A 13,251-nucleotide genomic window follows, 5' to 3' on the forward strand; every position below is an offset into this window, starting at 1 on the left:
CGGTATTGACAAAGTGGATGCTGAGCTGATGCAGCATCTTACTGCATCTTGTGAGGCAAGCTACAGCAAGAGGTCATAGTATTAGAATAAGGGGGTCGCAGGTTTAAAACAGAGATGAGGAGAAATTACTTCTCCCAAAGGGTCATGAATCTGTGGGATGTGGTGGATGCTGGGACAGTGAGCAAATTTAAGGAGGAGATAGACAGATTTTTAATCAGCAATGGGTTGAAGGGTTATGGAGCACGGGCAGGAAAGTGGAGTTGAGGCCGAGAGGCGATCAGCCATGATCGTATTGAATGGTGGAGCCGGCTCAAGGGGCTGAATGGCCCACTCCTGCTCCTAGTTTATACGGTCTGTTTATTGCGACAGCCATTCACAGCTGGCTGCCTTATTGAGGAGGGCAGGGCAGGTGTTTCACAGACTGGGCCCATGTTCTCCAGCCCTCAGACCACCTCAGTGTCGCCATTTCACAATTCCCGCCCTTTGTGGAAAAATCAGCATCAGCTTTTGCAATAGGCATGTGTATTCCATGTCCGTTTGTCTTTAGCTAGCAGACAAACAGGAAAGAGAATAACAGACTCCAGAAATTCGAATGAGGATGGTGGAGCGGAGCGGGGGATGAATTATTAATGGAAAAATCAAAAAATAAGTGATTGTATTGTGTTATGTTGCTTTTATATTTCTGAAGAAAGAAAGTCTAACAAGGTGCTGTCTTTACCACCTTTTCCACCTGCTCAATGCCACCTCCTGCTTCCTCGTATGTTACGAAAATGGCATTGTGCTAACACCTTCTACAATTTGTGCCTCAAATTGGTTATGTACACACACACACATTGCACACACACATTGCACACACACATTATACAAACACATTACACAAACACATTACACACACACATTACACACACACACACATATTACACACACACATTGCGCACACACATTACACACACACACATTGCACACACACATTATACAAACACAGTACACACACACACATTACACACACACACATTGCGCACACACATTACACACACACACATTGCACACACACATTATACAAACACAGTACACACACACACACATTACACACACACACATTGCACACACACATTATACAAACACAGTACACACACACACATTATACACACACACATTGCACACACACACATTGCACACAAACACACACTACACACACCCACACACATTACACACACCCACACATTACACGCACTACACACACACACTCACACGCATTACACCCGCATTACACATGCACTACACACACACTACACACACAGGAACATGAGCTTACTGTTAAAGTTCCATCTCTAATTGCCTCGGAGACCTCACTGGTCCAGTAGACTGTGGACACTGATATCACCACCTGCCCAGGCCACTGGAGAACCCATTTTTTGCGAGGTAGCTTAAAGAAATCCAATAAAAAAAAACACACTTAAAATATTTTCAATCATCAATAAGAGAAGTAATTGATGTAGATGGTTACAGAACACTTTCCAAAAATCACCGTGTGGGCAAAACTCATTTTCTCACAACTTTGCCCCAACTCCAACCATGTCCAACTAGTTGGAGCTCCCATAGCTCGCCACAACCCAGTCTGTATTGGTCCATGACCAGTAACAGAGATACCACCTCTTATACTTATTTGCTAGACATCAAGAATCATGCAGTTTAGAAAGCAGCCATTCGGGGCTGGGCAGAGTAGGTAGGGGGAATCTCTTCCCGCTCGCAGGAGGATCAGGAACGAGAGGACACAGATGTAGAGAGATTTACAAAAGAAGCAAGTATGATGGGAGGAAAGACTTTTTCACACAGCCAGTCTGGAGTGCTCTGCCTGCAAGTGTGGTTGAGGCAGGGTCAATCGAGGCATTGGAGAGGGCGTTAGAGGGTTCCTTGAATAGGGACAATGTGCAGGGATCCGGGAAAAAGCAGGGGAATTCTGATTAAGCCATGATGCCTGTTTGGCGAGCCGGTGCAGACACAATGGCCTCCTTATACCCTGTAACAATTCTGTGATTCATTGTGTATGTGCTATATTGTTGAGCCTGAATTAATCAATATGCTAATTATAAGAGAATACTGTTACAATCCCGAGAACTGATAACTTTAGAAATAAAAGGTATGCATTTCCCAGTGACCGACTCAAAGGATCACACAACAAGATTTCATGTTCTAAGACTTTTACTGTAACAAACATATTAAAATCAACACATGATTTTCTAGGCAACAATGCAGTTCAAAATTAAGAAAATAATTAATGTGCAAATTAGGGTGTGGGAGTTCCTGGATGCCAATGTGATCCAGGGTAACATATCTTCAGTAAGTGTCTGCGGCTTGAGAAGCTTTGGCTTAGAGCCATGGATCTGCTGGCCAAGTGGTGGACACTGCGGGAGAAGAGGTGTTACCTGGACACATTGCTCCAGGAGATGGTCATACCCTTCAGGATAGGGTCTTCTCCTTTCGTCAGTCGACAGGGACAGGAGAGTGTGACTGCAAGTGAGGAGGAAAGGGGATCGAGAGGGTGGAAGTGGAGGAGCCTCACTCCGTGCAATTGTCCAAAAGGTTTGAGGTGCTTACAGCCTTTGCAATTTTTACAAATATTCATATCTAATTTTAACAATCCCAGGGACAACTTACCTCTGCCAAATGCACCTGGCCCGCCATAAAGGTCCCTCGGTGTCCTGTCCAATAGGGTACATTACCTCCCCAAGGAAGTCCGGCAGATGTAGGCCTCTACTACTAGGTCTAAAATGTACCAAGTTGTGTTTTGGACATCCCAGTAACGAAAAAAAGATCAACCCCAGGCAACGGCACTTTAACATCTGCCTCTGTGAACCACCAAAGTGTACATGAGAACAAGCTCCCACACGCCGCCCCCTGAAAAATGGAAGGTGCCATGTTTGGAGGTGGAACTTTCTAACTTGGGCCTCCTCCACCATTTTTGTAACGACAGGGACTCTCCCACCTTTCTGGACACTCATACCCCAGAATCCATGGGAAGAAACCTCAGAATCCCAAAACTCCTGGGGCCAGGCGGGGTGCAGTGGGAAATGGGAAGAAACCAGGGCATGAAAACAAAAACTGGCAGAAATAACTTGTTCATAAAAAAGGAAAATACCAATTATCTGTGTTAGACCAAAGATATATTCAGTATTACATGCACACTGTGCCTTGGGACTGATAGAATACAGCTTTATGCCTCTGATTCTGACGATGGTGCGTCACATACAGAAGGCTTATGTGTGTGTGGTGCCTGCCTAAAGGTGAGTGAGAGAATCAAACAGTGACCACCTACTAATAGCTGAACATGGATGGGTTATATACTCACCCTCTTGATTACAAGAGCAGGTTGTAAGGGGAACCCAAAAATAGGAATTATTGTGGGGTGGAAATTCCCTGCAATACAAACAGTTTAATCTATAGCTTGCAAGACAGACAGTGCTTTTGTTTCATTATTTATTTATGGGGTGTGGATGTTGTTGGCTAGGCCAGCATTTAGAGCCCATCCCTAATTGCCCTCAAGAAGATGATGCTGCCTTCTTGAACCGCTGCAGTCTATGTGGTGTAGGTACACCCACAGTGCTGTTAGGGAGGGAGTTCCAGGACATTGATTGAACGAAAGTGAAGGAACGGCCGATACATTTCCAAGTCAGGGTGGTGAGTGACTTGGAGGGGGACCTCCAGGTGGTGGGGTTCCCAGGTATCTGCTGCCCTTGTCCTTCTAGATGGTAGTAGTCATGGGTTTGGAAGGTGCTGCCTAAGGAGCCTTGGTGAGTTCCTGCACTGCATCTTGTTAAGGGTGCACACGGCTGCTACTGTTCATCGATGGTGAAGGGTTTGAATGTTTGTGGATGGGGTGCTAATCCAGCAGGCTGCTTTGTCCTGGGTGGTGTCAAGTTTCTTGAGTGTTGTTGGAGCTGCACTCCTCCAGGCAAGTGGAGAGTGTTCTGTTACACTCCTGACTTGTGCCTTGTAGATCGTGGTCAGGCTTTGGGGGTTCAAGGGGTGAATTACTTGCCACAGGATTCCCAGCCTCTGTGCTGTTCTTGTAGCCACAGTATTAATGTGGCTGGGTCCAGTTCTGTTTCTGATCAATGGTAACCCCCAGAATGTTGATAGTTTGGCATTGGTAATGCCATTGAATGTCAAGGGGAGAGAGTTAGATCCTCTCTTGTCGGAGATAGTCACTGCCTGGCACTTGGGTGACATGAATGAAACTTGCCACTTGTCAGCCCAAGCCTGGATATTGTCCAGGTCTTGCTGCATTTGGACATGGACTGCTTCATTATCTGAGGATTTACGAATGGTGTTGAACATTGCACATCATCAGCAAACATCCCCACTTCTGATCTTATGATAGAAGGGAGGTCATTGATGAAGCAGCTGAAGATGGTTGGGCCTAGGACACTATCCTGAGGAAATCCTGCAGTGATGTCCTGGAGCTGAGATGATTGACCTCCAACCACCGCAACCATCTTCCTTTGTGCCAGATATGACTCCAACCAGCAGAGAGTTTTCCACCTGATTTCCATTGACTCCAGTTTTGTTAGGGCTCTTTGATGCCACACTCGGTCAAATGCTGCATTGATGTCCACTCTCACCTCACTTCTGGTGTTCAGCTCCTTTGTCCATGTTTGAGCCAAGGCTGTAATGAGGGCAGGAACTGAGTGACCCTGAAGGAACCCAAACTGAGCAGATTATTGCTGAGTAAGTGCTGCTTGATAGCACTGTTGATGATCCCTTCCATCACTTTAGTGTTGATTGAGAGTAGACTGATGGATTCATCCTACAACATGACCGATCAGCAGCTGACATGGGATTCAATTAGAACATCCCCTGGCTCAGCGTTTACCTTGTTCTTGGTCAGGTCAATTATTATGTGGGCAAAATCGAGGCAACTGTTAACACAGGCTGTGTTTCAGTTTTTGAAATCTCCTAGCCAGCTCCAAGGTTTCAGCCATGGGGCAGTACGGATTGTGTAGCGCTTCCCTGATAGTAACAAGGAAAGAGTAACTGATGGTTCACACTCCCAGGCCTTGCTCTTAAACCCTGTGGCTAATTCCAGTGTGGGAAAGACAGAAGTCGGGAGACAAGCGACAATGGATTGCGAGCTTTGTGTTTCTTGTTTTGATTTTGCAGATTTAGACAGGGATCCTTGTGATTGCGTTCGAACAAGTGCATCACGGGTATCAATAATATATAAACCAAACTGAATAAACAAGTGGGAAAACAAAAAGATCCATGCAAATAAGAAGAAGCGGCAGCAAAGTCAAGCCAGTTTGTCATAGTAATACTAATACAACAAAAATACATTTTCAAGATTTAGTATCTTAATCTTACAAAAATGTGTAAACAAAATGGATTAATGATGATTGACAGTTAAGTCCCATTACCTGAACATAGTTGGTAATACCTTCGTGAATGACATGTCTTATACTGCTCAGCATCATCTCTTCAACTTGCAAAAGCCATTTCTCCACCATACCCTAAGATTGAGAAAGCACACACATTAATAAGCTTCACTTTTATGAGACACTTTGATGAGGGCTGACTTTAGAAAACTAACTGCGTCAGGAATGTACACCAGGAAATTACGGGACTTGTCCACCCTCCCAATTTGCTCATCCGCGCACACGGAAATGTTCCAATAGGCGTTCTCAACAGGTGACAGCCAGGCACTCACTGACTGCAATCTGCTTCCTGCAAATTGTCAAAATTAAGGATCAGATCTATTTCAGAAGTGGTATTGTAGCTCGGAGCATTTAAATTATTTTCTTTTTAAAGAATAAACCGTGCCTGGGTGCATCAAGGACAAGCGCAAAGTCAATCCAGCTTTGTGGATTCACATTCTGACCACCATTCCCAAGTTACAACTTCAACAAGAGGTTATGAGGACAGGAAACATTAACTCTGGGCTCTGGGCAGCTCGGCGTTCGCTGACGGCGAGATTCACTACTCCCGCTGCTTGTCAATGGGATTTCCCATTGAAGCCATCCCACTCCGCCGGGAAGCCTGTGGGCAGGGATGCGCTGCCGGCAGGAACTGAGAATCCCAACATCTGGAGAATTCCGACCTCTTTCTCTCTCCATCAGATGCTGCCAGACGTGTTGGGTTTTGCCAGCATTTTCTGTTCTCATTGTAATTTTATCTATTAGCAGATATGAGAGAAGAGCAAGGTGGCTGGAACTCGACAATAAAGGTGTGATTGAATAAATATTAATCAGGCGTTATCATTGAAGAAAATCAAGTGAAATTTGTGGAGTCATCTAGTCATTGCTTAAAAAGGGTTATCGTTAAACCTTAACCACGAGCCTTCCGTTTTGTAAAGAATAGAGGCCCTTGTCAATATTTTGGGTTGTTCTGTAATCTCTGAAGACTCATGGGGCGCAAATATCTACCTTTGCTTTTGCAGGGTAGATCATTTTAACAAATGGAATAACTTCGTTTTCCGAGCTGATCATCCCGGCTATTTGCTGCTGATCGGCGAACTGAAGCTTTGCTATCCCTTCAAAGCACTTTTTCAGATGTGGCTGGACTCGAAGCGGGTCTTTGGTCTCCGAGAGAATCTCCAGCAGCTCATCGTTAGACAAGAAGAAGAATCTAGAGTGAAGAGCAACGACAAGACAAAGTGCACAAACAAATTAACCCAGGCGGACAACATGGACTTTAATACAAAAGGCAGAGTCAGATCGGCCCTTTCTTCCTCTGTCACAAATTAAGGAAGCCTGCATTTTGAAACACATTGTCATTATGTGCATGCTGAAAAGGTCATAATTGTGCAATCCTTTTATTATTTTCTACTTTGTTTTAAAATTGCCTATAGCTATGGTATGAGTTATGATTACTTCCTCTATTTGTATCATCATCACAATTTGCTTCCTGCCACCAGGATGGTGGTCCATCCACCTATCCCCCCCCCCCCAACCATTTCCACCTATCCCCCCCCCAACCATTTCCACCTATCCCCCCCCAACCATTTCCACCTATCCACCCCCGCCCAAACATCCATCCACCTACCCCCCTCAACCACTTCAACCTATCCACATCCTCAACCATTTCCACCTATTCCCCCCCCTCAAATATTTCCAACTACCCCCCCTCAACCATCCATCCACCTATCCCCCCCTCAACCATCCATCCACCTATCCCCCCGCCCAACCATCCATCCACCTATCCCCCCCTCAACCATCCATCCACCTACCCCCCCCCTCAACCATCCATCCACCTATCCCCCCCCACCATCCATCCACCTACCCCCCTCAACCATCCATCCACCTATCCCCCCCCAAACCATCCATCCACCTATCTCCCCCCCCAACCATCCATCCACCTATCCCCCCCTCAACCATCCATCCACCTACCCCCCCCCAACCATCCATCCACCTATCCCCCCCCCCAAACCATCCATCCACCTATCCCCCCCCAACCATCCATCCACCTATCCCCCCCTCAACCATCCATCCACCTATCCCCCCCTCAACCAATTCCACCTCCCCCCCTCAACCATCCATCCACCTATCCCCCCCCAACCATCCATCCACCTACCCCCCCCCAACCATCCATCCACCTATCCCCCCCTCAACCATCCATCCAACTATCCCCCCCTCAACTATTTCCAACTACCCCCCCTCAACCATCCATCCACCTATCCCCCCCCTCAACTATTTCCAACTACCCCCCCCTCAACCATCCATCCACCTATCCCCCCCTCAGCCATCCATCCACCTACCCCCCCCTCAACCATCCATCCACCTACCCCCCTCAACCATCCATCCACCTATCCCCCCCTCAACTATTTCCAACTACACCCCTCAACCATTTCCACCTACCCCCCCCAACCATCCATCCACCTATCCCCTCCCTCAACCATCCATCCACCTATCCCCTCCCTCAACCATTTCCACCTATCCCCCCTCAACCATCCATCCACCTATCCCCCCTCAACCATCCATCCACCTGTCCCCCCCTCAACCATCCATCCACCTATCCCCCCTCAACCATCCATCCACCTATCCCCCCCTCAACCATCCATCCACCTATCCCCCCCTCAACCATCCATCCACCTATCCCCCCCCTCAACCATCCATCCACCTATCCCCCCTCAGCCATCCATCCACCTATCCCCCCCCTCAACCATCCATCCACCTATCCCCCCCCCCTCAACCATCCATCCACCTATCCCCCCCCCCTCAGCCATCCACCCACCTATCCCCCCCTCAACCATCCATCCACCTACCCCCCTCAACCATCCATCCACCTACCCCCCCTCAACCATCCATCCACCTACCCCCCTCAACCATCCATCCACCTACCCCCCCCTCAACCATCCATCCACCTATCCCCCGCCTCAACCATTTCCACCTATTCCCCCCCTCAACTATTTCCAACTACCCCTCCCTCAACCATTTCCACCTATCCCCCCCCCACCATCCATCCACCTATTCCCCCCCCTCAACCATCCATCCACCTATCCCCTCCCTCAACCATCCATCCACCTATCCCCCCCTCAACCATTTCCACCTACCCCCCCAACCATCCATCCACCTATCCCCCCCTCAACCATCCATCCACCTATCCCCTCCCTCAACCATCCATCCACCTATCCCCTCCCTCAACCATTTCCACCTATCCCCCCCTCAACCATCCATCCACCTACCCCCCCCAACCATCCATCCACCTACCCCCCCCCCCCTCAACCATCCATCCACCTATCCCCTCTCTCAACCATCCATCCACCTATCCCCTCCCTCAACCATTTCCACCTATCCCCCCTCAACCATCCATCCACCTACCCCCCTCAACCATCCATCCACCTATCCCCTCCCTCAACCATCCATCCACCTAATCCCCTCCCTCAACCATCCATCCACCTACCCCCCTCAACCATCCATCCACCTACCCCCCTCAGCCATCCATCCACCTATCCCCCCCCCATAACCATCCATCCACCTACCCCCCCTCAACCATCCATCCACCTACCCCCCCTCAACCATCCATCCACCTACCCCCCCTCAACCATCCATCCACCTACCCCCCCTCAACCATCCATCCACCTATCCCCCCCCTCAACCATTTCCACCTATTCCCCCCCTCAACTATTTCCAACTACCCCCCCCTCAACCATTTCCACCTATCCCCCCCCCAATCATCCATCCACCTATCCCCCCCTCAACCATCCATCCACCTATCCCCTCCCTCAACCATCCATCCACCTATCCCCCCCTCAACCATTTCCACCTACCCCCCACCATCCATCCACCTATCCCCCCCTCAACCATCCATCCACCTATCCCCTCCCTCAACCATCCATCCACCTATCCCCTCCCTCAACCATTTCCACCTATCCCCCCTCAACCATCCATCCACCTACCCCCCCCCAACCATCCATCCACCTACCCCCCCCCCCCCTCAACCATCCATCCACCTATCCCCTCCCTCAACCATCCATCCACCTATCCCCTCCCTCAACCATTTCCACCTATCCCCCCTCAACCATCCATCCACCTACCTCCCTCAACCATCCATCCACCTATCCCCCCCTCAACCATCTATCCACCTATCCCCCCCCAACCATCCATCCACCTATCCCCCCCTCAACCATCCATCCACCTACCCCCCCTCAACCATCTCCACCTATCCCCCCCTCAACCATCCATCCACCTACCCACCCCCTCAACCATCCATCCACCTATCCCTCCCCCCTCAACCATCCATCCACCTATCCCCCCCTCAACCATCCATCCACCTATCCACCCCCTCAACCATCCATCCACCTATCCCCCCCCAACCATCCATCCACCTATCCCTCCCCCCCTCAACCATCCATCCACCTATCCCCCCCCAACCATCCATCCACCTACCCCCCCCCAACCATCCATCCACCTATCCACCCCCTCAACCATCCATCCACCTATCCACCCCCTCAACCATCCATCCACCTACCCCCCCCCTCAACCATCCATCCACCTATCCACCCACTCAGCCATCCATCCACCTACCCCCCCCTCAACCATTTCCACCTATTCCCCCCTCAACTATTTCCAACTACCCCCCCTCAACCATTTCCACCTATCCCCTCCCTCAACCATCCATCCATCTATCCCCCCCTCAACCATCCATCCACCTATCCCCTCCCTCAACCATCCATCCACCTATCCCCCCCTCAACCATCCATCCACCTATCCACCCACTCACCCATCCATCCACCTAACCCCCCTCAACCATTTCCACCTATTCCCCCCCCTCAACTATTTCCAACTACCCCCCCTCAACCATTTCCACCTATCCCCCCCTCAACCATCCATCCACCTATCCCCTCCCTCAACCATCCATCCACCTATCCCCCCCTCAACCATCCATCCACCTATCCCCCCCCTCAACCATCCATCCACCTATCCCCCTCTCAACCATCCATCCACCTATCCCCCCCTCAACCATCCATCCACCTATCCCCCCCCTCAACCATCCATCCACCTATCCCCCCCTCAACCATCCATCCACCTATCCCCCCCTCAACCATCCATCCACCTATCCCCCCCCTCAACCATCCATCCACCTATCCCCCCCTCAACCATCCATCCACCTACCCCCCTCAACCATCCATCCACCTATCCCCCCCTCAACCATCCATCCACCTATCCCCCCTCAACCATCCATCCACCTATACCCTCCCTCAACCATCCATCCACCTGTCCCCCCCTCAACCATCCATCCACCTATCCCCCCCTCAACCATCCATCCACCTATCCCCCCTCAACCATCCATCCACCTATCCCCCCCTCAACCATCCATCCACCTATCCCCCCCTCAACCATCCATCCACCTACCCCCCCTCAACCATCCATCCACCTATCCACCCCCCCTCAACCATCCATCCACCTATCCCCTCCCTCAACCATCCATCCACCTATCCCCCCCTCAACCATCCATCCATCTATCCCCCCCCTCAACCATCCATCCACCTATCCCCCCTCAACCATCCATCCACCTATCCCCCCTCAACCATCCATCCACCTATCCCCCCCCTCAACCATCCATCCACCTATCCCCCCCTCAACCATCCATCCACCTATCCCTCCCCCTCAACCATCCATCCACCTACCCCCCTCAGCCATCCATCCACCTATCCCCCCCTCAACCATCCATCCACCTACCCCCCTCAACCATCCATCCACCTACCCCCCTCAACCATCCATCCACCTATCCCCCTCAACCATCCATCCACCTATCCCCCCCTCAACCATCCATCCATCTACCCCCCCCACCCCTCAACCATCCATCCACCTATCCACCCACTCAGCCATCCATCCACCTACCCCCCTCAACCATTTCCACCTATTCCCCCCCTCAACTATTTCCAACTACCCCCCCTCAACCATTTCCACCTATCCCCCCCCTCAACCATCCATCCACCTATCCCCCCCTCAACCATCCATCCACCTATCCCCCCCCCCTCAACCATCCATCCACCTATCCCCCCCCCCTCAACTATTTCCAACTACCCCCCCTCAACCATTTCCACCTACCCCCCCAACCATCCATCCATCTATCCCCCCCCTCAACCATCCATCCACCTATCCCCTCCCTCAACCATCCATCCACCTATCCCCTCCCTCAACCATTTCCACCTATCCACCCCTCAACCATCCATCCACCTATCCACCCCCTCAACCATCCATCCACCTACCCCCCTCAACCATCCATCCACCTACCCCCCTCAACCATCCATCCACCTACCCCCCCTCAACCATCCATCCACCTATCCCCCCCCTCAACCATCCATCCATCTACCCCCCCACCCCTCAACCATCCATCCACCTATCCACCCACTCAGCCATCCATCTACCTACCCCCCTCAACCATTTCCACCTATTCCCCCCCTCAACTATTTCCAACTACCCCCCCCTCAACCATTTCCACCTATCCCCCCCTCAACCATCCATCCACCTATCCCCCCCTCAACCATCCATCCACCTATCCCCCCCCTCAACCATCCATCCACCTATCCCCCCCCTCAACTATTTCCAACTACCCCCCCTCAACCATTTCCACCTACCCCCCCAACCATCCATCCATCTATCCCCCCCTCAACCATCCATCCACCTATCCCCTCCCTCAACCATCCATCCACCTATCCCCTCCCTCAACCATTTCCACCTATCCACCCCTCAACCATCCATCCACCTATCCACCCCCTCAACCATCCATCCACCTACCCCCTCAACCATCCATCCACCTACCCCCCTCAACCATCCATCCACCTACCCCCCCTCAACCATCCATCCACCTATCCCCCCCCTCAACCATCCATCCATCTACCCCCCCACCCCTCAACCATCCATCCACCTATCCACCCACTCAGCCATCCATCCACCTACCCCCCCCTCAACCATTTCCACCTATTCCCCCCCTCAACTATTTCCAACTACCCCCCCCTCAACCATTTCCACCTATCCCCCCCCTCAACCATCCATCCACCTATCCCCCCCTCAACCATCCATCCACCTATCCCCCCCCTCAACCATCCATCCACCTATCCCCCCTCAACTATTTCCAACTACCCCCGCTCAACCATTTCCACCTACCCCCCCAACCATCCATCCATCTATCCCCCCCTCAACCATCCATCCACCTATCCCCTCCCTCACCATCCATCCACCTATCCCCTCCCTCAACCATTTCCACCTATCCACCCCTCAACCATCCATCCACCTATCCACCCCCTCAACTATCCATCCACCTACCCCCCTCAACCATCCATCCACCTACCCCCCCCAACCATCCATCCACCTACCCCCCTCAACCATCCATCCACCTATCCCCCCCCTCAACCATCCATCCATCTACCCCCCCACCCCTCAACCATCCATCCACCTATCCACCCACTCAGCCATCCATCCACCTACCCCCCCTCAACCATTTCCACCTATTCCCCCCTCAACTATTTCCAACTACCCCCCCCTCAACCATTTCCACCTATCCCCCCCTCAACCATCCATCCACCTATCCCCCCTCAACCATCCATCCACCTATCCCCCCCCTCAACCATCCATCCACCTATCCCCCCCCTCAACTATTTCCAACTACCCCCGCTCAACCATTTCCACCTACCCCCCCAACCATCCATCCATCTATCCCCCCCTCAACCATCCATCCACCTATCCCCTCCCTCAACCATCCATCCACCTATCCCCTCCCTCAACCATTTCCACCTATCCACCCACTCAGCCA

The 13,251-nt window shown here is 51.3% G+C and overlaps 1 protein-coding gene across 3 annotated transcripts in view; it reads right to left on the minus strand.

The window, feature by feature from the left end:
- Positions 1–13,251, minus strand: part of dnah3 (dynein axonemal heavy chain 3) — a 186,555-nt gene that overhangs the window by 88,458 nt on the left and 84,846 nt on the right. For 2 of the 3 annotated variants that reach the window (XM_038820514.1, XM_038820515.1), the window contains 3 exons: positions 6,420–6,621; positions 5,415–5,507; positions 1,316–1,426 (listed from right to left, as the gene is read on the minus strand). In XM_038820514.1, coding sequence (XP_038676442.1) covers positions 1,316–1,426; positions 5,415–5,507; positions 6,420–6,621 — 406 coding nt within the window. The remainder of the gene's footprint in view (positions 1–1,315; positions 1,427–5,414; positions 5,508–6,419; positions 6,622–13,251) is intronic. The other variant, XM_038820516.1, reaches the window with a different exon arrangement.

The sequence above is a fragment of the Scyliorhinus canicula genome, chromosome 15 (assembly GCF_902713615.1).
Source record: "Scyliorhinus canicula chromosome 15, sScyCan1.1, whole genome shotgun sequence".
In the NCBI taxonomy this organism is placed as follows: Eukaryota; Metazoa; Chordata; class Chondrichthyes; order Carcharhiniformes; family Scyliorhinidae; genus Scyliorhinus; species Scyliorhinus canicula.